This window comes from Odocoileus virginianus, chromosome 17, assembly GCF_023699985.2.
Source record: "Odocoileus virginianus isolate 20LAN1187 ecotype Illinois chromosome 17, Ovbor_1.2, whole genome shotgun sequence".
Classification (NCBI taxonomy): Eukaryota; Metazoa; Chordata; class Mammalia; order Artiodactyla; family Cervidae; genus Odocoileus; species Odocoileus virginianus.
In genome coordinates this window covers 45,522,155-45,547,145 of record NC_069690.1, presented here as the reverse complement: position 1 = coordinate 45,547,145, position 24,991 = coordinate 45,522,155, and the positions used below count along the sequence as shown (strand labels likewise).

Genomic DNA, 24,991 nt, shown 5'->3' with positions numbered 1-24,991 from the left:
TACCTTTTCCACAAATGACATTCATGCCTGCCCTCCAGACCCCTCCTGCTCATGTCTGGGTTTGGCATTGGTCAGAAACCTGCAAGGCCCTCAGTGGCCTCAGAAAGAGGACAGGGCAGGAACCCTTCACACTCTGCCAGGATATCCTGGGAACCTGCCTCTCCTGTCATCCTCACACACAGATTCCCAGCCTGCCAGCTATGGGAGGGGACTGAGCCAAGGGAGTTGGTGCCCTCAGTCCAGGTCAGCTCTCCTGGGGGACCGCGCCCCGAGATCCTTAGGCTCTGGAGAGCCCACTCCTAGGGTATCCTCTCCAGATGCCCTAAACCCCTCAGGACCAGACCCCAGCCTCGCCACTCCACCTTTCCCTACCTTCCCTCCGGAGCTCAGCTTCCTCAGAGGAGCCCAGGGATATACCCTCCAAAGAGGCCCCGCTCCCTGGGCTGCCGGCCATGGCTGACCCCCTCCGCGACCGGGGCTGTGGAGTAGCCTCCCGCCGAGGCAGCCTTCCCAGCCAGAGGTGGGTAGCGCTGGAGGAGGTGGGACTCGGGGAGCGCCCTCTGCAGGATCAGCCAATAGTAAGGCTCAGCCGCCTGACCACCTTGTTGATTGGCCAAAGCCCGACTGGGAGCAGACAGGCGGGAGGGGGCCGTGCAAGAGTTGGGAGGGGGCCGTGGAAGGGTTCTCGTCCCACGGTGGCCAGATTCCCGTTTGAATACCTACCACTAAAAGGGGAGGAAGCGGCTGAGGAAACGTTTCCGGCCGGGGGGGGGAGGGGGGGGGGGGTATTGTTAAGCTTGCCCCCATCAAGACTGGAGTGGTGCTCAGAGACTCTCCCCTCCCGGAAACCCAAGGTGGGTGGGGACTTGGCCCCATCTTATTCCAGTCCCCCTCTTCTAGAAGTCCCTCCTCAATTACACAGCTGGCCACCTCCTCCTCGAGCTTTCCAACCCCTCCTCTCGGTCCCCTCACCAAGCCCAATTTTCTTTACAGTGACCCCCCTCAGGATCAAAGGAAGCCCCCAAGAACGACTCTCATGAGGAGCAGTGGCACAGCCCTCAGACCCCACATCTCAGGAGTAGCTTCTCCATCCCCATCTCCAATTGCGCCCCGCCCCACTTGCTTCAGGGGGCAATGCCTGTGGGCAAGTCAGGCATCTTGAGACTGGGGTACTGGGGACTGGGGAAAAGGTTAGGGAGTATTCATGCAGTAGAGACCAACAAGGGCAGGAAGGGAGGGGTTTTGAAAGCTACCCCAGCCCAGAGCCACCATTCCTTCCTCTGAGACCCTATACCCTTGAGGCCACCACTAGGCACTGCCGCTGCCACCAGACTGCCATTCCCTGAGGAATGGCACAGGGTCACAGCACACCCTGGTTGCCATGGCAGCAAGCAGGATTACACACTAGAACATTAACCCAGAGATTTAAAGGGACAGGTCCACCTGAAAGCCCCACATCCCAGCCTTAATTCAAAGAAAGGAGGGAACCCGGTGAAGAGGCAGAGCTTCAGTCTGGAGTCCAGGGGCAAGAGGTCTAAACTCTCAGCCCATGCGAACACCCGTGCATCTCCAACCCTCAGGGAAAGAACTCCTCCACCTTACTAGAAATGGAGTTAGGGTCTCTCTGCAAGCGGAAAACACCCACATCATCTCGCTCCCTCCACGATGATAGTAGCCATATTGATATGTGGATCAGGGTAGAAGGACCCTGCTAGCTTCAATCTTGCCAAGGCCAATCTTCAGTCTTGCAGAGGCCAAGGCAAGGATCTCTGGGGGAAGGTAGAGGGGAGGGGGTGTGAACTTGACCTTAGGGGCAAGAGTAGAGCTGTCTATCAGACCCGTGGGAAGTGTAATGACCACCAAATGATAAGGGGCAGAAGCCACCATTAGAATTTTGAGGCCAGGAGCCAGTCCACCCCAGGGCAGGCACAGAGGGCCACCTGAGGGAAAGACAAAGCTTCTGGCCTTTAAGTCGCCCACCGCCTCTTTACAGAGGAAGAAACGCAGCTTCCAAGAGGTTAAGCAACTCGCTTCTATCTTTCTTCCTTTGGATACAGAAAGCCCGTGACACAACACCCAGGGGAGCGGGTGCCCCAGGAGTCCTCAGAGGAAACAGACCCTCACACCTACCTCCTGAACTCCACTCCCTACCCTGTCCCCCACCCCACCAGGGCCCATCAAGTGGCCTGAAGCAGGGAAACCAAAGCACTGGGTCTTCCCCTCCCTCTACAGCCCTGCCAGGCACCATTAATGGGTTTACTGGACAGCCCCAGATTGACAGGCCTTTAATCACAGGCTCAGGGATGGGCTTAATTAACCCCTAAGCAGCTTACAGAGGGGCCGAGGCAGGCTGGAGCAGTGGGGAATGCACTGAGCCCTCCAAGGCTGCAGCAGCTAGGGGACATTGGGACAGTCTGGCCACTGCATGGAGAAGAGGCCTTTCCTGGGGGGACAAGGGTGTCACAGTTTAGTTCTGGCCCTTCACAGGAGCCTTCACTTTTCTGCTTCAGTTTTTCAGAGGGGAGGACACAGAGGAGTCAATCTAACTGAACTGGAAGGTCTGGAACATCTTGCAGAAGCAATAGCAGCGCCTAGAGAGAGGGAAGGGGCTACACGGTCAGGAGGCACCCAGGCGGGGATCAATCAGAGAAAAACAAGAACAGTTCACAGTTCTTAGGGCCCTCTGAGAGCCTGAGTACAGGGCACTTCACCTGTTGGGTCTCTGCATACACTCAGGGCACGATCCCTGAACCCCTGGAGTGGAATGCAGACTTCGTGCATAGACGCCTTTGTCTATGATGAAGGCCCTCAGTTTGCATCAGATTCTCAGTAGGATTCAGGATCAATACAAGTTAAAAACACTGATCTCATCCCATCACCTCATTCCACAGATGGGGAAACCTAGGTCCTCAAAGCAAGGTGACTGACTCAGGGTCACAGGTTAAAGAGGTAATAACAACTCAATAGCACAGCATAGTAACTGTGAATATCCCTAATGGTAACATGCTTTCCCTGTTACAGCCTTTGAGTTTCACATCACCTCTTGACAGAGAAGAGACACAGACTCCGAGGATCTAAGCAGATTGTTCCTGAGGCTTCCTAGCTTGTCTGGGTGGCCCACAACCTTGCCCTAAAACTTCCTACAGAACTAAGCCAAGGCTTCCCGACCTGGCATTCTCCAGAGCCTAGCACGCACACACCCCCATGTGTTGGTCCACTTTACCTATCTGGGGGGCACTGCACTGTGGACGTCTCCAGAGCATGCATCCCCCTCCATGGAGGTGAGTTGTGCTCTGTCTCCAGCCCCACCCTGGGGCAGGTGCAGCAGGGTGACAGAAGTTGCCCAGAGGAAAGGCTGAGCAGCTGGATGGAGCAGCTGCAGCAGGGGTCTTACAGGGAGCTCCTACAGTTTACTGTAGGTCTTAGTTTGCTCTTACAGGGAGCTGTGGCAGTGCCTGACTGTGCTCCCCAACCTGCCTGGAATCCTCTGAACCACTGATATAACTGACATCCCTACCCCCACTTCTTACCGGTCTCGGAGTTGGTGGCTGCAACCGGCATGGTGAAATCAGCAAGGGCTCCTGGAGGAAGGGAGAGAGGAGGTTGAGAAGGCAGAAGGGCAAAATAATGGGGAAGGAATTAGGAAGGACGAGCCAGTGGCGTAGGGGAGAGGGTACTGCCCTGACACTAAACTATCCCATAGCTCTGGGAGGCCAAGAAGAGCAGACATGACTCGCCCATCTCTCCAAGGAGGAGGAGACAGATGATCAGAGAGGTTAATTCATTTGTCCAAGGTCACAAAGCTAATAAAGAGAGTTATGGGGACTTCCCTGGTGGTCCAATGGCTAAGATTTTGGGTTCCCAATGTTGGGGACCTGGGTTCGATCCCTGGCCAGGGAACTAAAACCCACATGCCAAAACTAAAAATCCCACATGCACAACTAAGATTCAGGGCAGCCAAATAAATGAATAAAAATATTTTTTTTAAAGAAAAGGAGAGCTACAATGAAACTCCAGGTTTTATGACTCAAAAAAAAATTGTTTCTGCCTACCATCTGTCTTTTTTATTTTATTTATTTATTTTGAGAGAGAGAGAGGATGGGGGAAAGTCCAGTGTGAGTAAAAAGGTAAAAAGTAAGAAATGGGTGTTTCCTGACTTTAAGCTCCATGGGTCAAGAATCACATGTGTTTTATTTTACCTCTGTATCCTAGATCTAGCACAGTGAAGATGCTCCACAAACATCTGTTCATCTGTCTGGCAGAAATGATGTCATACCTCACTAGGGCCTCTCTTGCTTCCTCTTTCTCCCTCTACCCCTTCTTAGCCCAGAGCTGGGACAAGGAGAGCAGGGGGCTCTGGGCAAAACCCATCACGGAATTTACAGACCCAGTTTCCATCCCAGGTCCTCCTGGAATGGGGTTGGATCCCTTATTCTCCAAAGAAGAGTGCAGGTGGGTAACCCACCATCCTTCATCCCTTTGCCTTTCTGGGCCTGTGCCGCTGGAGAAAACCCTAATTCCCGGTTGCCATGACAACAGGAGGCGCGGTGGCTCCCAGCAGGGCTGGGGGAGTGGAAGAAAGCATCTGGCAGTGCCCACTTTAGGACTGAATGCTACTGGGCTCTGGGCGTGGGAGAGCCACGATATCACCTCCTCCCCCTAAAAAGGTCCCTAGAGTGACCACTACCTGATTTTAATGAAATCCTCTCTCCTCCTATCACCTTCCCAGGCCTGAGCAGGTCATCTGAGCTCCCTGATACTTCTAATTTCAAGTAGCAGAAATTACAAAAGTGGAAGGATGGCTCTCCTTCCTCCTGGATCTGCCCCTGATGACAAGGAAGAAAGGAGCTTTGGGGGAGAGGAAGGACATCCCCTGTCAGGCTAGCACCCAGGCTGGGAGCAATGCCCAGGATCCACTGCGCCAGCTAGTGCCCTGGGCACAACCCCTGCCGCCCCTATTCCTAGAGAGCATCAGAGAGGGATCCCTTTCTCCCCACCCCCTAGCCCCACCCCCGGCCCGGCCCGCGTCCTGAGGACCTGGAACCTGCAGCTCTCTCCAGATGGTACTACTTACTCTCCCAAGTCCTACTTCCCCAGAGGGTGAAGGGTCGGAAGAGGCAGGGAAGATCCGGTCCCCAGAAGTCTTGCTCAGCCTGCCTGGGTTTTCTCCCTGAGGAGTCGGTTCCCACGGGCATTGGCTAGCTCTGCCCTACCCCCACCCAAGCCTCTGGGAGGGCGGGGCCGGCTGTGCCCACAGGAGAACAGCAGTGCCAGGCAAGCCGGCCTGGCTCAGAGTCAAGGTCCGGAGCCCAGGCAGCTGAGAACTCGCACCTCAGCTCCCAAAACCCTGGGCCCAAGTGCCCTCTCACCCCTGTCTCCAGGCTACCCACACCACCCAGGGTCGGCAGCCAATGTGGGCCCACCGAGAAAGGGGGAGGTTTCCTCCAAGCTCTGTCAATACGCGTACAAAGAGATATAGAGAAGAAAGGTCCGACAAAAGAGCTTTGAAGAGCTACAGGTCGTGGGGAAGGGTAGACAGACTGAAGGATGGGGTCTAGTGGCCAGGAGGGCCTGCACGCACCGACGATCAGAGCGCCCGCGCCCCAAGAGCCCAGCCCTAAAACGCTGGGCGCTAGGACCTGGGAGGAGGGGGGTGTGTTGCGAGCCATCAAAGAAGACTCTCTGCGTGCGCGCCCGGCGGAGACTAGGGGATGAGGTCACTGAATGGCTGCACACCCCCCACCCCCGCCCGCGTCCTCACGCTCCCCGCTCTGAGTTGACCTAACTTTCTGGCCCTGACTCCTCGCTCCTGTCACCGACCCCTTCCCAGGTCTCCAGATCCTAGCCTTGGCCCCCGACCCAGACCCGCCCCCTCTACAACCTGGGAGGCGAAGAAGCAGCACACCCCCTTCGCAGGACCCCCTCCCAGGAGAGATTGAGGTGTTAGCCTCCCAAGGTGGCAGGGGAGCCAAGGGGACGCACACAACCTCCGTCTTGCGCCCCCACCCCCGGAAGAGCTAATAACGCGGTTCTTACGTAATGCCCGGCTCCAAAGTCCCCAGAATCCGCACAGTCCCCGGAGAAGCCGCACGGACACTCGAGCCCCCGCACAGCTCACCAGGCTCTGTGCCTGACGTCACTTAGGTGCCCTCACCGCAGGGGCGGGGGGCCAGTGTCCACGGGCGGGGAGGTCTGATCTCTCTCTAGGAGCCCGGAGAAAGGGGGAGTGGGGGCGGGAGGGAGAGAGGGAGAGAAGGGGCGGGAGGGTGAGAGAGAGGGGAGGGGCCGGAGGGAAGAGGCCAGGAGAGGTGTGACGCAGAGAAAGGGCCCCAAGTGCCGTGCCAGGACCAAGAGGGCCCTCGGGTGCGTGCTGGCCCGGGGACCAGAGTGGCGGGGGGCGCCTACCTGCGCCGGGAGAGGCCCCTAGCTCCGGGTGGCTCCGGCGCAGCCCGGCGCTCCGCGTTTATTGCTTGTCAATCGCTACCCCGGCTCTTAAAGCGGCGAGGCCTCCTCTGCGCGAAGGGGCGGAGACCGAGAGAGGAGGTGAGAGGGAGGCGGATACCGACGCCGCGGGACCACCCGCAGGAAAGTAGCCTTTCCGAGCAGCTAGTGGGTAGGCGGGGAGGTGGTGACTTAGCAGGCACTACACAGCCCACGATTCCCCGACCCGCAGCTGGCTTCCTACTTGGGGAAGCAAGGACTGGGACCTGTACCCACTAGTCCCTCGGCGCCCAGCGATTCCCTTAAAAGGGCGATGGTAAGAGACCCGCCCCCTTCTCTCAGGTTAGACCCGCGTTCCAGTTCAAGGCTTGCCTCACCTTTCCTCATTATCCTGCTTCCCAACTGGGTGAGGGAGCAGGGGGAGTTTAGGGAGACCCCTCAAGGAGCAGGAGACCCACCCCCATAGGACCTCAAACTCAGGAGCAGCTTTTAAGGATTCATTGGTGGATACCTGGATCCCAGACTCGCTAGGCGAATTTGCAAAAAAAAGAAAGAAAAAAAAAAGGTGTTTGTGGGGAGGGGGGTCGCTGAGACCCTATTTCAAGCCTGGACCAGAGAGCTGGTCCATACCCCAGTTTACGGAATACAGAACAAGGTGACTCGCCATCCTTCTTCGTGGTTCCATCTCAAGAAATAAAGACAAACCCAGTTGCCCGCCTTCACCCCAGCTTCTGGCTCCACTGTAGACCTGCACTTAGTTCTAGCCTTGGAGTACTGAAAGCTCAGCCCGAAGATTACGCTTCGCCAAGTGCGCGGTGCATGCAGGGTCAGCCGAGGTACTACTCCGGCCGCGGTATTTCCCGCCCTGCACCCTCTCCAACTGCTTTCTAGAATATGCAGGTCTCCTAAGATCAGAAATGCACTGCATTCTGAAAACTTGCTTGGAAATCTCAGAAACGGGTTTGACTTGGAAACTGATCCTTGAAGCAGGGGGGACTGGTCCCCTTGTTGCAGGAGACTCAGCTTGCCCTGAGCTCCGGCGATCATACGTTTGAGTATTGTTGTTTAGTTACTAAGTCTTGTCCGACTTCTTTGCGAACCGTGGACTGTAGCCCGCCCGGCTCCTCTGTCCATGGGATTTCCCAGGCAAGAACACTGGAGTGGGTTGCCATTTCCTTCTTCAGGAGATCTTCCCAACCCAGGGATCAAACCTGAGTCTCCTGCATTGCAGGCGGATTCTTTATCACTGAGCCACGGGGGAAAGCCAGGTTTTAGTATAGGTAAAGAGTCTGCCTGCGGTGCAGGAGACCTGGGTTCGATCCCTTGGTCAGGAAGATCTCCTGAAGAAGGAAATGGCAACCCACTCCAGTGTTCTTGCCTGGGAAATCCCATGGACAGAGGAGCCTGGCGGGTTACAATCCATGGGGGTCACAAAGAGTCGGACACGACTGAGCGACTAACACAAGCACACAACACAAGCCACAAAACCACTGCCATGCTCTACAGAAAGCCCGGAGGTTTTTCGGTGGTCTCCTCCCTTATTACTGAGCAAGGACAGGAAAGTTAGCTAGCGACCCCAGATGGCCGGGACTGGAATTACAGGCTTCCATCTCCAACCAAATAACTTGCTGGAGCAAAAGGCTATCTGCCCTCTCTTCTGCCTTCAAACCAAAAGATCTTCCTAATTCAATTTAGGAAGAAGTCCCCGGGAGTTCCCTGGCGGTCGAGTGGCTAAGACTCTGCGTCACCAATGCAGGAGGCCCGGGGTTCGATCCCTGGTCGGGGAAATAGATCCCACATGCTGCAACAAAGAACAGGAGTAGCCAAATAAATGGAAAAAAAAAAAAAAAAAGTAGTCCCCTTCCCATCATGAAAGCTACCCTCCACTCTAGCCTGTCCACCTGGTATTTGGTGGTGGGGAAGTGGAAGCATCTTGAATCTCGCCATAGTAGTAATTACTTCTCAGGCAGGCAACTATTACCCCATAGCAACATACAGCAAACTTTTAGTTTCATTCAAGATCCCCAGAACAAGGATCCCTGATTTTGGCCTTCTAGGAAGATGGAGCCCAACTCATTACTCTTACCAGCCGCCTCCTCGCACTCCCCCGCCCCCCATTAGTCGGTCAGCAAGCATCTCTCTTATAAGGGCCTTATAGAATGCCAGCTCCTCACATCTGTTCAAGACCTTACAATTGATAAATTGTTTAATTCTCACAACAGCCCCATGAGGTTACACAGAGAGGAGAAACATTTTCTGATACAGAGTAGGACGCTCTTATTCTGGTCCAGATAGGGTGCCAGCCTCACCGATACTGTCAGATACCAGCTACAGGGCCAGCATCAGTGATTCCTGAAGGTGGAGGTCCGGAAGGGGGTATGTCAGACACAAAAGCACTTTCTAGCGGTACAACTGAATGTCATAATAGACATTCATAATAGACACACATAATATGTTCTAAGCAGGGCCCCAAAGGAATGAGGGTGTTACTGATGGGATATAGGGTAGCTGGGGCAGGAAGCAGGTTTGAGGGGTCCACAAGGCATTCCATGGTAGTTGGAGACTGCCCCCTCTGCCGGTGGGATGGAGGAACGGGGGGAGTAAGGAGAAATGCGGCGGTGGGGGTGGGGAGGAGACAGGTGGAAAAGTGAGAAGAATGAGTCCTCTTCCTCTGAGGTCTGTATTTAGCTCGGTCTTCTTCCCTGCTTCCGCCCCCGAGGTCACAACGGTGCAGGCAGTGTCTCTGCTTACCCTCAAATAGAGATATTCCTCTGGTGGATATTCATTCCAAGGCTTCGGGATTCAACGCACAGAAAGAGATAAAATTCGGAGCGGCTGTTCTAAATTTTCAGCAGAAATGAAGTGAAGTGAAGTGAATTAAGTCCCTCTGTCGTGTCCGATTCTAGCCCATGGAATTCTCCAGGTCAGAATACTGGAGAGGGTAGCCTTTCCCGTCTCCAGGGGATCTTCCCAACCCAGGGATCGAAGCCAGGTCTCCCGCATTGCAGGCGGATTCTTTACCGGCTGAGCTATCAGGGAAGCCCTAAAAGAGCCCGCGCTATATTGAGTGATGTTGCACTTCCGGTGATGACCAGCAGGGGCCGCCAACAGTTACCCCGAGTCTCTTTCTACACCCACCCGCTCCGATCCCTTAGCCCACTACCGCAGAAATTCACCAGTCTTGTTTTAGAAGCCTTTTCTACTGTCTGTATCTCTCAGTTAAAACAAAAAAGTTTAGAACCATCACTGTAAGCATACTTATATTTATATATTATTATATGCATGCTACTGAACTATTAATATGTATATTAAAAATCACACTCAAAAATTCTAATGATTATTTTTAAATTATAAATAGAAGTTCCAGTATTTTCTTACCACACCCTAAAGGATCATCTGATGCACCCATGGTGCACAGGTGCATCCCCCACTTCGGAAACCAAATTTCTAAAGAAAACCAAATTTCTATGAGAAAGGACGGTCTTATTCTGTTCCAGATAGGGTGCCAGCTTCACTGATACTGAGTCAGATACCAACTTCAACACTAGCATAACCCAAGCCTCAAAAGGGCATCTCGACAGCTAGCTGTGGCCCCCTCTCCAGGATCAAACCAAATTCTCCCTGGAGAACCAAGTGTTCTGGGCCCTGACTCGCATCACAGCCTCAGACAGCCTGAAACCCCCTCCACCATCATCAATCACCCGCCAGCCACACACCAACCGGCCCTGCCCCCACATCAGATACCAGTCTAGAGGTCCAAAACTTCTCCCAAAGCCGCTTCGTTGCCCTCCTCCCCCAACCCCACCCCTGGCCCGACACTTGCACTTTCCCCTGCCTCCTTGCTTTACTCTGCCACAACCCCATGAGGTGGGATGTTCTGGAACTAGAGACCTCTGCGTTGAAATCCTGGCTCTGCAATGTGGTATATGTGTCCTAGGTCAGTTACATAACCTCTCTGAGCCTCAGTTTCCTCATCTGTACAATGGGGATAACAGCCTCCACCTTGGGAGAGGGCACGGAGTGGATGCCATGGTACCAGGCAGACAGAAAATGCCCTATAACTGTGGTACCTTCCTGGGAGTAGGTCTGAGCAGGCTCTCACTAGGCGCCAGCTGAGCAGTGGGTGGTTAGTCTCTGTCTCTGGCTGTCTGATGTGCCCATAATTGACCTCAGGTCCTCCTGGGGAAGAGAGTGGTCCCCCCAGGGCTTCTGGAGCCCCAGGTATCTGATACAGACAGCATGTCCTCTTCCTTCCTGCCCACCTGTTAGTGGCATCTTGCCTAGTCCTAACTGCGCCACCCACCACACTTATCCTCTTTCCAGCACCCAACCGAGGTGGCAAGAGCTTTGCTTCGGGCACCATGTAAGGGGACCAGGCATAAGTAGTCCATCGATAGAGTAGGGACGAGCTCACAAAAGGCTTCCCGGGTGGCTCAGATGGTAAAGCATCCATCTGCAACATGAGAGACTTGGGTTCGATACCTGGGTTGGGAAGATCCCCTGGAGAAGGGAAAGGCTACCCACTCCAGTATTCTGGCCTGGATAATTCCATGGACTGTATAGTCCATGGGGTCGCAAAGAGTCAGACACAACTGATCGACTTTCACTTTCTTTCACTTCACAAAAGGCAGTGCAGGCTCTGGGCATGGGAGGAAGTCCTGCTATCCACCCCAGTAACCCAGTGGCCATTGCTGGAGACTCTCACATGCCAACTGGGCCTCGGCGTGCCCCTGCAGACCCTGGACAAGGCAGGAAGGTGGAAGGGTCAAAGATGAAGGAATGAAAGGAGGCTGAGTTTAGGAGAAATGAGGGAGATCTTTTCTTTCCTCTGAGTCTGACGCACCTGCCTCCTCACAATTCACCCCACCGGTTAGATCTGCATTCTTTGATTTTCAGAAAGCTTGCTCATAATTCAAAATTTTATCTTGCAATTGTGAGTTGATACTCTGTGCTCTAAACATCATCCCCGCCAGAGCCACGATTTGTAAGCACGCTGCCAGGCACAATTCCTGTCTCTTCACATGTGTTCATTTCTTTGATCTTCATAATTACATACCGAGGTGGGGGATACCATCACCCCATTTTACAGATGAAGAAACTGCACACAGAGAGGTTAAGCAATTTGCCCGAAGGCATTACACTGCTAAGTGGTAGAGCTGGGATTTGACCCCAGGTCATCTTGGCTCTGCTGCATGCATGCTGCTCCACACTTCATAGCTACTATTATTAGCTTCCTTTTACAAATGAAGAAACTGAAAGCCAGAGAAGTTCAGTGACTTGCCCAAGGTCACCCAGCAAGCAAGTGGCAGAGCCAGGCTTAGTAGGTTTGGTTAGTAAAGAGATTTGCTCGGTTTCTCACCAGTTATTCTTCAATACATGGTAAGTATTCAATACATTCTTCAAAAACATGGTAAGTCACAAAAAGAGCTGAACTTAAATAACATTTAAATTGGACTTAGTTTAAGATCACTCATAATTATCAGCCTTAAAAGAAATAAATACTTAAAAGCAACTGTAATCTTCCTTGCTAATCCTTAGCTGTTATTCATCACAGCTTAATCTAATCTTTAATTTATTTAAACTTGATTACAATACTAATGCACCTTAAATCTTTTATTAACTTGGCATCAGATACTGGATTGAGAAAGGCTTAGCAGCTCTCGAGAGCACCTGGCAGGGATGCCATACTGCAAGAGTCTTCTAGTTTTTGGAGAACACCATCCACCTCCTGCACAGAAAACATGGCCATTTGACCTTGGTTTTCTCATCTGTAAAATGGGAGGATTAGTTAACTAAAATCCCTTCCGACTCCATCCATCCATGTATCTCAAGAGATCACCTTCCACTCTGCTCATAAAGGAGATAAAAACCTTCCCAACAGGGATTTCCAAAAAGTAGCCTCTTGATAGATATTTTTTGAAATATTAATTATTCTACTAAATAAGTACCTATTCCCATTCCCTCATAGCTCAGTCGGTAAAGAATCTGGCTGCAGTGCAGGAGACCAGGGTTCGATTCCTGGGTCGGGAAGATCCCCTGGAGAAGGAAATGGCAACCCACTCCAGTATTCTTGCCTGGATAATCCCATGGACAGAGGAGCCTGGCGGGCTACAGTCCATGGGGTTGCCAAGAGTCAGACACGACTTAGCGAATAAACCACCACTGCCGCCCACTACTGTAAAGTTCTTTGAAGATATTTTTTGAAATATTAATTATTCCACTAAATAAGTACCTATTCCTACTACTGTAAAGTTCTTTGAAGATGTTGACTTCATCTTATTAACTGCTGTAATTCCAGGACCTAGTGAAGCGCCTGACATCAGGTGGGTGTTCTGCTAACAAGCGTGCAGGCTCTGGGGGCGGGGTCACATAAAAGAAGTTTGAAAAGTTCCCAGGGTATTCCAAGATACAGCCAAGGCTGGGAATAGGTTCAAGGCAGGGATTGTCAGCAGGAGATGTAGCCTGAGGCCCTTGGGTGTGAGACTGGGGCTACAGCGTGGACAGGTGAGGACTGCCAGGTGACTAGATGCAGAGATGACCCCCAAAGCCTCTTTCCTGAGAAGGCAGCTGTGAATGGGGCAGGCGCTGGGGACAGCAGCAAGAGCTGAGGGAACCCCGGAGAGGGAGATGAATGTACCCCCAGAATCAAGAGGAGAAAAGAGGCCGCCAAGAACTGATGCCCCCATCTGTGCTCTCTAGTGCCCACCCTGTGAGGGGAGCTTAAGTTTGGTGTCTAAGGACTCAGGAGCCCAGAGAGGTCCACGACTGGTCTCTGGCCACACCCAGCTGGGGGCTGCAGGGCCTCTGGTCCTCACTGTCCCCAGCACAGCATCTGAGAGCAGGGGCAGAGCTGATGCCCTCAAGAGGAGTCAACTCACTCAGGAAGACTGCCCCTCTCCTTCCAAAACTGAAAGTGAAAGTCCTACTCTTTGCCACTCCATGGACTGTAGCCCGCCAGGCTCCTCTGTCCATGGAATTCTCTACGCAAGAATACTGGAGTCAGCAGCCATGCCCTTCTCCAGGGGATCGTCCCAACCCGGTGATGGAACTCAGGTCTCCCGAATTGCAGGCAGATGCTTTACCGTCTGAGCCAGCAGGGAAACCCTCCTTCCAAAGGGACATGCAAAAATGGTTGATCGATATCTACGTGATGATATCTGCTTTGTGTGAAAATTGTATAAATCTTAATTATGTTGAATTGGTAAAAAAAAGATGTTTATTTTTAAGAATTTTAAGAATATATACTTTTATGTTTCATTAGACTCTTTTTTTTTTTTAATTGAGGTATGGGCTTCCCTGGTGGCTCACTAAATAAAGAATCTGACTGCAATGCAAGAGACCCTGGTTCAATCCCTGGGTCAGGAAGATCCCCTGAAGAAGGGAATGGCAACCCACTCCAGTATTCTTGTCTGGAGAATTCCATGGACAGAGGAGCCTGGTAGGCTAGAGTCCGTGGGGTCAATAAACGTCGGACACGACTGAGCGACTAACACTTCCACTTTCATAGTTGATTTACAGTGTTGTATGAGTTTCTGGTATACAGCAAAGTGATTCAGTTATAAATATATTCTTTTCCATTATAGGTTATTACAAGGTATTGACTAGAGCCCCCTGTACCTTAGAATAGGTCCTTGTTGTTTGCCTATTTAGTATTTTTATTAAGTCAACGCCAAATTCTTTCCCACTTCTTCTGGGTCCGATGTGAAGCTAACATTCCTCTTAGAGGCACCCCTATTTGGATGGGAGAGGGGGGCTGGGAAAGGGACACATAAGGCATTTGTTAGTTTGTAATACTACGATAAGGGAGCTGTCTTCCTTCTCTTCTCTGGTCTGGGGATGAAGAACAGGAGGGACTTCTCTGCAGCAAAAATTCGGTCAAAACAGCTCCTCCTCCACGTATTGTGCTGCGTGCTAAGTCGCTTCAGTTGTGTCCACCTCTTTGTGACCCCATGAACTATAGCCAGCCAGGCTCTTATCCATGGAATTCTCCAGGCAAGAACACTGGAGTGGGTTGCCATGCCCTCTCCAGGGGAATCTTCCCAACCCAGGAACCAAACTCCTCCATATATTAAGTTAACCTTAAAAATGCATTCCAATACACACTGGATGTGGACAAATACTGTTTGATTCCACTTACACGAGGTACTGGGCTTTCCTGGTGGACAGTAAAGAATCCGCCTGCAATGTGGGAGACCTGGGTTCGATCCCTGGGTTGGGAAGATTCCATGGAGGAGGGCATGGCAACCCACTCCAGTCATGGCAACCCACTCCAGTGTTCTTGCCTGGAGAATCCCATGGACAGAGGAGGCTGGCGGGCTATAGTCCATGGGGTCACAAAGAGTCAGACATGACCCAGTGACTAAGCATAGCACACACACGAGGTACTAAAGTACCTAGAATATAGTCAAATTCATAGAGTCAGAAAGTACACTGGTCGATCCCTGAGGCTGGGGGTTAAGGGAGAAGGGAGAGGAAATGGGAAGTTAGTGTTTAATGGGGACAGAGTTTCAGTTTAGGAAAGTGAAAATTTGGGGAGATAGATGATGGTGAGAGTTGTACAATAATGCGAACATATTTAGTGCCACTGAACCGTAAAGTTAAATATGGTTAAAATAGTATGTTTTACATCATGAGACTTTTACGACAATAAAAAGCTTTTTCAAAAATAAATAAAATAAAATACAATTAAAAAAAGAAAAAACAACCCAGGGATTTCCCTGGTGGTCGAGGAGTTAAGAATCTGCCTTGCAATGCAGGGGATGCAGGTTCAAATCCCTTGTGGGGGAGCTGAGATCCCACATGCAGCTGGGCACCCAAGCCCACACACCACAGTCTGCAATGAAGACCCAATGCAACCAAAATAAATAATAAATTTTTTTTAAAAAACCCAGCTCCTCCCCCTCCTCTGCCTGCACAGGCCTCAGGAATCACACATGTGGGCATCTCACCACTGCTTACGCTGACAATGAAGCCAGAACCGGGCAACCCCTGGGACTGAGAATTGGCCCAAGATGGAAGGTTCTGGAGGAGGTAGTTGTCTGTGGTGGTTTATTAGAGAATGTAGCTATCAGGTTAAGAAATCAAGTAGGTTATATATTGAGCCCTCAGTAGTAGGCTAAGTATGCGAATGACAAGAATGCAAATAATATCATCTTAAATTGAGGCTGGGAAACTAAACGCTGGTTGGGAAATTACTGGTATTTTGTCTTACAGGAAAGATGACAGTCAGCTCACTAGTTCTCACTCTGGTCTGGCCCAGGGAAGGCCTCCCTCAGCGAGAGTGCATAGAACAGATGGTGCAGCAGCCCCGTGGGAAACAGTCTGGCAGTTCCTCAAAACGCTAAACAAAGAATTACCACATGATCCAGCAATTCCACTCCTAGGTGTGGACTCAAAAGAAATGAAAACCTGGGTCCACATATAGCAATATCATCCATTATAGCCAAAAAGTAGAAACAACCCAAGTATGTATCAACTGATGGATGGATAAACAAAATGTGGTATAGCCATGAAATGGAATGTTTTTCAGCTAAAAAAGGAACGTGTGTTGTAAAGAACTTAACCTTGCAAAGTTGACTGCTGGCTGTCTAGGGCTGGGAAGGATACAAGGTGACTGCTAAAGGGCATGGAGTATCTTCTGGGAGGTGATAAAATAATACTCTGAAATTGATTGTGATGACAACTGCACAGCTCTGTGAATATACCAGAAACCAGTGAACTGTACTCAGTAAATGGATGAATTTTATGATATATGAATTATATCTCAATAAAATCTTTGAAAGTGAAAGTGATAGTTGCTCAGTTGTCTCTGACTCTATGACCCCATGGATTGTATCTCACCAGGCTCCTCTATCCACGGAATTTTCTAGGCAAGAATACTGGAGTGAGTAGCCATTTCCTTCTCCAGGGGTTTTTCCCTACCCAGGGATGGAACCCCAGTCTCCCAAATTGCAGGTGGATTCTTTACCGTCTGAGCCACCATCCCCCAATAAAAGAGGGTGAGTGGGACTGAAGCTTCTAGAAGAACCTTATTGATTTCACGATGTGCCCCAGTGCCTACAAGCCCTGCAGGCAGACAGGTTATCAATAAACACTGCGCAATAAACATGCCAAGTGGGGACTTCCCTAGTGGTCCAGTGGCTAAGATTCCACGCTGCCAGGGCAGGTAGCCCAGGTTTAATCCCCGGTCAGGGAACTAGATAACTAGATATGCCACAACTAAGACCCGACTCGACCAAATAAATATTTTTTTTACCAGCTTGTCTGCTAGTAAAAAAGCACTCTCTGCCCCCTTCTGATGTTTATGTCAGAAGCTTTTTCTATCCCTTTTTCACTGTAATAAAACTTTTGCCACAGGGGGAAAAAAAAATGCTAAGTGACCTCTTGAATTAAAGCAGGACCCTGAGGGCTCCCGTCTGGGATTTTCCAAACCACTCCCCTTCGCATAAACAAGAACTGTTTTTAGAACACCTGCACCCCAACTCTGCTTTGGGATCCAGTCAAAAGGATTAGCGAGATCAGGTCAAGGCCTGTGGTCTAAGAGTGAGGTCAAGACAAAGAGGGTGGAAGGACATCCAGAAGATTGAGCTACTGAGTCCCAGGTATGGGAGCAGCCCCGCCAGCCTCCCATGAGTTAGCCCAGATACCCACATCATCAAAGAGATTCCTTAAGGCAAAAGATTTGAGTCTGAAGCTCTCAGCGCCACAGGCTGTGAGGAGAGAGCTAGGCCCACACCCTTTGGAAAGAGTTTCAGGCTTGAGCAAAAGGGTATTGGATGTCCCTGCCAAGCTCAGGTGAGAAGAACCAGACTCAAGATCTGGCTCCCCCATTTCTCTCCAAGGTTCTCTGATCCTTCCCCGGACGAGTTTGGCCCCTTCTGGGAGGTGGCCGGCCCTGCCCTCCCTCCCTCACCCCTCTGGGAATATTCAAAGAAGTGAAACTCACATCCTGATTTTTCATATTCTGTTACTCAGGCAAGGTAGTTAACACGCGTTCTCTCAACTAACCCCAGGCATCTGTTCTCCAGGCACTGGGCCCTATCCGTGGGATGGGGAATGACTAAGGCACCGTTCCCTCTGCTGGAGTTCAGGCTGGCACAAGAACCAGACGTGGGCATCACCTGCCAGCAGACCCCATAAACACCATCACAGTCACCAGAGCGGAAAGAGAAGCCCCAGGAGCCCAGGGCAGGGCAGGGAGGGGACCAGGGAGGCCTCACCAAAGTGGAATTGTCCCTGGGGCTGGGGGGCAGGGGTATTTTACCAGGCAGAGGAGCAGAAACAGCTCATTCCAGACAAGCAGCAGCACAAGCAAAGGTGAAGGAATGTGAAAGAGCAAGGCTGTCTAGGAGACCATTGGAATCTAGCAGGCAGAGGGCTAGACAGGTACAGTGAGCCAGGAACAGCGGGAATGTGGTTGAAGAAAGTGGACTGAAAGGCAAATAGTGAGAACAGGGGGAAGATAAACAAACTGTGATACCGCTCACAAAGGAAGAGTACCACTCAACAGGAAAAGGGAACAAATGGCCAAGATGCCTAACACTACACAGAAATGTCAAAAACGTGATACTGTGTGAAAGAAACCAGACACAAAGAGAACACACTGTTTGATGCCATTTATATGAATGGCGAGGGACAGGGAGGCCTGGCGCGCTGCAGTCCGTGGGGCTGCAAAAAGTCAGATACGACTTAGCAACTGAACAACAACAGTATGAATGGCAAAACTAAAATAAAATAGGCAAAACTAATCGATGGAGATTAGATCAGCGCTGGCCTGGGGCCAGATGAACCGAAAAGGAGCAAGAGGGAACTTGCTGGGGTGGTAGAAATGTTCTGAATCTAGACTGTGGGGGTGACTACATATTTGTCAAAATGCATTCTGTTGTATATTTTAAATGGGCAGATTTTTGTGTTTAAATTCTTCTATAAAGTTTTTACAGGTTTTTCTTTTTCTTTTTTTTAAAGTAGGTTGAATTCAAATTGTGAAGGACTTTAGACATCATGCTAAGAAGATTGGACTTTATCCAGGAAGTAATGGGAAGTTTTTCAGTTTTCTTTGGTTTGGTTCATTAGTCGCTCAGTCGTGTCGGACTCTTAGTGTCTCCATGGACTGTAGCCCACCAAGCTTTTCTGTTTATGGAATTCTCCAGGCAAGAATACTGGAGTGGGTTGCTATTTCCTTCTCCAGGGGATCAGATCTTCCCAACCCAGGTATCCAGGACTGCAGGCAGATTCTTTACCATCTGAGCCACCAGGGAAGACTTTGGTTGCAAGCAAAAGTCCAACTCAAGCCAGTTTAAGCAAAAGAGGGAATTTCTCTGAAGGGTATGGGGGCAACTCACAGAATTCCAGGCAGATTTTCAGCTTAACGCCTGAGGAGCTTGCTCTCAGCTTTGCCTCCCAATAACCCCATGACCTAGCTATGTGCACCGGCCGTAGCTGAGGACATCGTGCTCAGAGAAGCAAAGTGACTTGTCCAGGAACATACAGTCAGCAGGCTGCATAGCAAACTTGAAGCCCAGGTCTGTCTGATGCTGATGCCTGTGTCCTGCCTGGAGGAGCAGGGAAGCAATCACTCGAAAAGGCCCCTGGGAGAAACAGCCAAGCAGATGGAAGGAGCCTGAGAAGGGGAGGGGAATGTGACCAGCACCCCCACGGGAGTTAGGAGCAGTAGACAGGTGAAGGAACTGGGAGGCAATGGAGTGGGACTCAGGACAGCAGACGGTTGGAGGCCGGAGGGAAAGTAGGCATGCACCTGGCTAGGGGCAGCTTTCCAAGAAGATGGGCTGCTCCTCCAGATCCAGTTAGGTAGGTCTCAGAACTTCTCTGTTTCCTCACATGCGAGAGCATCCATCCACCTGCATGGATCATCAAAATGATAGCTGCTGTACCAGAATGCTCCTCCTGGTACCCGGCACTGAGCAGCTACAGTGATTATCAATATGCAACTCTATACTCACAGAGTTACTGTTAGTGACAACAATACAGAGTTCTTTAGGCCTCCTCCCCCAACCTGCTCACCCATCGAGCATCTTCTCTTATCCTGGCTCAGGAAGGAGGGGAGCCGAGCACCAGCCCTCGAGCAGCAGAGCACCAAGCACCAGAACTTGAGGGTTCCTGGAATGAACTGAACCCAGAAGAGTGAGGGACTGAAGCCCTGGGTGCCCGAGGAGGAGCCCAGGGATTTGTAAGGGCAGCCTGGGTTCTCACAGCCAGCGCTGCAAGAGGACACATACTGGAGATCTTTTGGAGATGGGGTATCAGAGCTGGGCTTGTGCATGCATGCTAAGTCACTTCAGTCGTGTCCAACTCTTTGTGACCCCATGGACCGCAGCCTGCCAAGCCCCTCTGTCCATGGGATTCTCCAGGCAAGAATATTGGAGTGGGTGGCAATGCCCTCCTCAGAGGATCTCCCCAACCCAGGGATTGAAGCTGTGCCTCTTACATCTCCTGCATCAGCAGGCAGGTTCTTTATCACTAGTGCCACCTGGGAAGCCCTGGGCTTGTGCCTAAGTGGAAGAAACAATAACCTGTTTGTTGGGATTTGAGGTACACTGGCTCCTAGATCTCTCCTCTCACCTGTACTGTGGAATCTTATAGGAATCTCATTTCTTCTCCTGGAGATCCTTGGCTTCATGGAAATGTAGCCCTGGTCTCACTTGGCTACTGAGCCACCCCATAAATTTCTATTATGTTGACACTGAGTTTCTCACCACTTCCCCCGAGGGAGAAAGGGAGATGGAGGTGGGCCGAGGGGGGAGCATTATCTCGGAGTGGGGGGCCTCACACTGGCTAGTCGCTTATTTGTGCCAGTTCTCCAAGGCCTTCAGCTGCATCATTGGACTCAGTTCTCACAACAGCTCTGTGCTGCAGGTGTGGCCAGCGCCATCGCACAGACAGGCTGCAGAGGCTCAGAGGAAATAATGTCCTTTGTTCACGGTCACATGGCCAGGAAGTAGTGAAGTCCGGATTCCTACCCAGAAGCCGCTATTCTTCCTACTGTGCCCCTTCTGGGGATAGGGTGGGCATGAAAAAGCATCAGCCTATATTTCACAACCTTACCCCAGAAAAGCGGCAATGCTGAGCAGTTGGAGAGGTCCTGACAGGTCCAGACAGCCAAAACTCTGTGACCTGAGGCAACCCAAGGCCTGAGTTCCTCCCTCAAGCAGGCAGCCAAGACCCACCACCCTTCCGAAGGCTCTGCGGAGCATACAGCAGGGGCTCCAAAGTGGCTGAGCAGGCCAGAAAATCCTCCAGGATGAGCAGAGAGGTCTGCGATCCTGAAGGCAGAAACCCCAGCTTCACTGCCACCCACCCTGCCCCCAGGCCAGAGGCCCAGAAGCCAGAAGCAGGGGCGCTGAGGCCTCACAGTAGCCCTGCGGGGAGGGGAGGCACCCTGGAGGCTGCTAGAAGGTAAGGGGCACCTGGCTTCTCAACGTAGCTTCCCTCCTGTGCTCAGCCGCTCAGTCGTGTCTGACTGCGGCCGCATGGACTGCAGCCCACCAGGCTCCTCTGTCCTTGGGGATTCTCCAGGCAAGAATACTGGAGTGGGTTGCCATGCCCTCCTCCATGGGATCTTCCCAACCCAGGTCTCCCGCATTGCAGGCTGATTCTTTACCATCTGAGCCACCAGGAAAGCCCTCCTATCCCTGAAAATAGCCTCTGGGAAAAGAACTGCCCCCTTTCAACCCCAGAGACAGTTCCTCCCTGGGATCTGTAGGTGTGGAGCAAAATTACCTTACTCCCCAGGGCCTCTGCCTCTGCCACCCACACCTCTGGGCCTCTGGCAGGGACTGTGCCCTGCTCAGGACAGCTGGCAGCCCATGTGCTTCCACCCCCACCCTCTCCCTGTTCCCAACTCTCAGGTTATGACACAGGGCAGGAGGAGGGTGGAGCCTTGGAGGGAAAGAGGGCATGGATGCCGAGGAATATAAAGAGCCAGGCAGGTCCTGGGCAGAGATCCTTCTGCTGTGCCGCTCTGGACCTGCCCAGCACCATGGTAATGCCCGGTGGTCCCTGTCAGCTGTGCTCTCCTGGAGCTTGGGATAGAGACTGGCACCCAGAGGCCCTCCTCAAGCCATTGAGGGCATGAAGGAGTGAGGCCAGGGCAGCCCGCTCTGCCAGGACAGCTGCCAGGGCTGCCTGTCCTTGCTTTGGGTGGTGGGGAGGGGAGTTCCTGATCAAGAAAGGGTTAACGGTCTCACAGGCTCCAGCCACAAGCAGCATGTATATGGGCATCATAGTGTATCGATCACTGGATGTGTCTGAGTGTTGCCAGCACAAAATTCTCTGTGTGTGACGGGTGTGCATGGGGACTCTTGGACTATCATCCCTGTATGCAACTGTGTTAAGTCTTTCATTTAACATGTACTACTGAGCACCCGGGATTCCCTGGTGGCTCAGATGGTAAAGAATACGCCTGCAGTGCAGGAGACCCCAGTTCAATCCTTGGGTGGGGAAGATCCCCTGGAACAGGAAAAGGCAATCCACAACAGTATTCTTGCCTGGAGAATCCCATGGGACACCTACTAAGTGTCAGGCACTGTTCTAGGTGCTTGTGATACATCAGTAAACAAAACAGGCAAAGGGCCCAGCTGCCCATCCCCTTAGCTGCCAGGTGCTTACACTGGTGGAGGGGTTACCACTGGGGATTTACTCATTAAAAAAAAAAAAAGCATAGAATACAGTAAGTTAGAAGTTGCAAGAGAGGGAGAATAGAACAAGATGAAGAGATGAGTTGCAATGTTAAATAGGGTCATCCGAGTAGGGTCCATTTAGAAGGCGAATTTTGAGATGATTTTTGAATTTTGAGATGGAGAGAGGAAGTTGGTCATATGGATACCTGGAGGAAGCCTCCGGGCAGAGTGAATGGCATGTCTGACACTTTTGAGCAACAGCAAGGAGGCCGGAGACCCAGGAGTGAGGCGAAAAGGAGTTGCAGAAGTCAGTGAGGTCACGGAGCTGGCCTATACCATCCCGATGTGTCCATCTCAGGGTGTACCTCCCAGTCCATCGCCAGGGTCCCCGTGTACTTGGTGCTTTATGTCCATCACTGTGCGTGGCCAGATGTGCACCATTCGGCCTGGGTACCTGGAAGTCCCTTACGGCGCTCCAGTATCTATCCACGGCCCAGGTCTCGGGGGTCTGGATGTCACGTGACCGTCCTCCTCTGTCTGCCCCGCCCCCTCTAGCCCACGGCTCTGCGCTGCGCGTGCGCACTCGCCCTGGTGTGTATCGTGGTGCTTTGGGGACCGGACGAGGCCGTGGGGGAGGAGCTGCAAGGACAACAGCGTCTGATGCCCCGGGTCACCCGTTGGCTGTCCAACTTAGGTCAATTCAACAAGTACATGCAGAAGCTCTTCAATAGCAGGTGGGCAGCGGGGAACGGAAGGGGATGGGAGGAAATGGACGCCACCTGCCCCCACTGCCCCACCCCACCCGGCTCCCTGCTCAACGCAGTCGGGAACTGGGCTCGCAGAGCAGCCCCATGGCCTCTGAAAAGACGTGTTCCTCAGCATGAAGTCTAAGAAAACCAAGAACTCCAATGACGCGAACAACCCCAAGAATAGTACGAAACCCCTGTCAGCGAACGCGACGAAACCTCTGCCAGCGAACGAGACGAAACTCCCCGGACGGAAAACCACTATGTCCCCACCGCGGAACGCCGCGAAACCCCAACCACCAGCCTCCTCCCAGGGCCCCAGGTAGGAGAGCCTGGGCCCGGCTGGCCCCAGTCGGGGTCCGCGGAACTGGGGGCAGGTTGGGCGGGAGCGAAAGGAAGCCCTGGAGGCTGGAGGGACCCAGGGGATTCGCGGGGACTTACTTCTCCAGGCTGGGCTTTGACTTCCGAAGCCCAACTCAAGTCTCCCCGCCCACCGACCCTCCTTATATTATGAGAGGGGCCCTAACTCCTACCCAAGCCGCCCTCAGTGAGAACAATAAAGAGAAACGGAATCTCTGTTGCTTCCTTGACTTCTGTGAGCCCTGGGCGGGAAGGGACCTGTCCTTGGAGGGGAAAGAGAGGTTCCTGCAGGTCCTACCGTAGGAAGGAAAGACCTGGGTTTAGGGGTCTTCCCTGCCTCCTTCGGGCAACCCATCCACCTTTCCCCACCCCAGGCACTGACACTACTTTGGGGTGGGGGAGGCGGCTGTGGAGGCTCTAGCCAGGAGGGTTTGATTTTTAAACGTTGCCTTTGGACATGGGGTATCTGATGCTAGGAAAGATCGCAGGCAGGAGGAGTAGGAGACAACAGAGGATGAGATGTTTGGATGGCATCACCAATTCAATGGACACGAGTTTGAGCAAACTCCAGGAGATAGTGAAGGACAGGGAAGCCTGGCAGTGCTGCAGTCCATGGGGTCACAAAGAATTGGACACGACTGAGCAACTGAACAGCAACCAAGAGGGAGAGCATAGGTGAGAGAAGTGGATCCCAGCAACCTCAGAGGAGGGGCTCCAGCCAGATTTAACACCTGCCCCCCCCCCAAGTTTCTACACCCAGCAGTGCAGCTGTGATGCCAGCCTGCAAACAAACCACCCACCCACCCCACCCCCCACAGTGTGCAGAGCATAAGTCCTGACTTGGCTCCGGGGATCACCTCGGCCCCTCTGGCTGTGAGCAGAGCAAGGGGAGAGCAGGAGCTTATCTAGGCCCGTCCCTAAGAAGCTGTCTCCTCTGGGGGCTGGGGGCCATCAGAGAGGCCTGGGCAGGGGCAGAGGCCCCATCCTCATCCAACTCTCACACAGGGATCTTCTGCGTAGAGTCCTGATTCCTGCCTCTGGGAAGTATCTACACCTCTCCCCACTCAGAACCCATCCTCTTAGCTGCCAGAGAAAATTCTGGGACTTCCGGCTCCATCATCCAAACTGTTCTTCTGCTGAAACCAGCCTCCCTCCTAGACGCCCCCTTGCCTGAGCCATGCACTTGCCCAGTGTGGCATCCTTGCCAGCCCTTTGACTTTTAGGGCCTAGGTTCACTTTGGAGTCGTTTGCACAGCCAGAACTTGAGGGAACCACGACTCTGAGCCAGAACCACGACTCTGGTGTCATTCATGCGTTCACTATGAGGTGCTGAGCCCAGGAAAGTGGATCCCCTCATTCCCCAAATCCACAGGCCTCATCCCTTCAGGCAGAGCATGTGAGGGAGGCAGGAGGAGGCATTCCAGGAACCAAAAAGGTTTGCATTCTCTCACTTCTCCCTCCCAGCCCCACCATGACTATCCCTTACCCACAGGTGCTCCCAGGCCAGGAAAAGAGGAGAGAGGTGAGATCGCTCCCTCTCAGTCACACGTAGACACACATCCCCCCCCCCCCCCTTATTCAAGATGCCTGAGAAGAGGGAGGACTGGCAAAGGTCACTAAGACCCCTCCCCAGCCCAGGCCTCCCAGGCAGGGTCCGGCTTCTCGCCCTCCCTGAACTGGAGTATGCAGACCATAGGTTGGTCTCCTGGAGGTGGCCATCTCTCAGCTAATCCAACCTCCTCCCTGTAATGTCAGCTTCCTCCTGCAGCCTCCCCTTCTGCGACTTGACTTGAGTAACCCTTAAATACC

At 52.3% G+C, this 24,991-nt stretch overlaps 1 protein-coding gene and 1 long non-coding RNA gene across 5 annotated transcripts in view; one reads left to right on the top strand and one right to left on the bottom strand.

The window, feature by feature from the left end:
• Window positions 1-22,491, bottom strand: part of MPP2 (MAGUK p55 scaffold protein 2) — a 43,423-nt gene extending 20,932 nt beyond the window's left edge. The window contains exons 1-2 of one of the 4 annotated variants that reach the window (XM_070479690.1): window positions 22,473-22,491; window positions 3,531-3,581 (exon numbers count right to left, since the gene is read on the bottom strand). In XM_070479690.1, the coding sequence (XP_070335791.1) occupies window positions 3,531-3,561 (31 nt within the window). In that variant the 5' untranslated portion in view covers window positions 3,562-3,581; window positions 22,473-22,491. Of the gene's footprint in view, window positions 1-3,530; window positions 3,582-5,074; window positions 5,733-6,036; window positions 6,367-6,405; window positions 6,531-22,472 lie in introns of those variants that run through there. The other 3 variants (XM_020888968.2, XM_020888967.2, XM_020888965.2) reach the window with 3 other exon arrangements.
• A 94-nt stretch (window positions 22,492-22,585) lies between these two features.
• Window positions 22,586-23,394, top strand: LOC110134433 (uncharacterized). The gene is made up of 2 exons (XR_011492382.1): window positions 22,586-22,810; window positions 22,956-23,394. It is a non-coding gene; the product is annotated as an uncharacterized lncRNA (long non-coding RNA).
• Window positions 23,395-24,991: the final 1,597 nt, after the last annotated feature.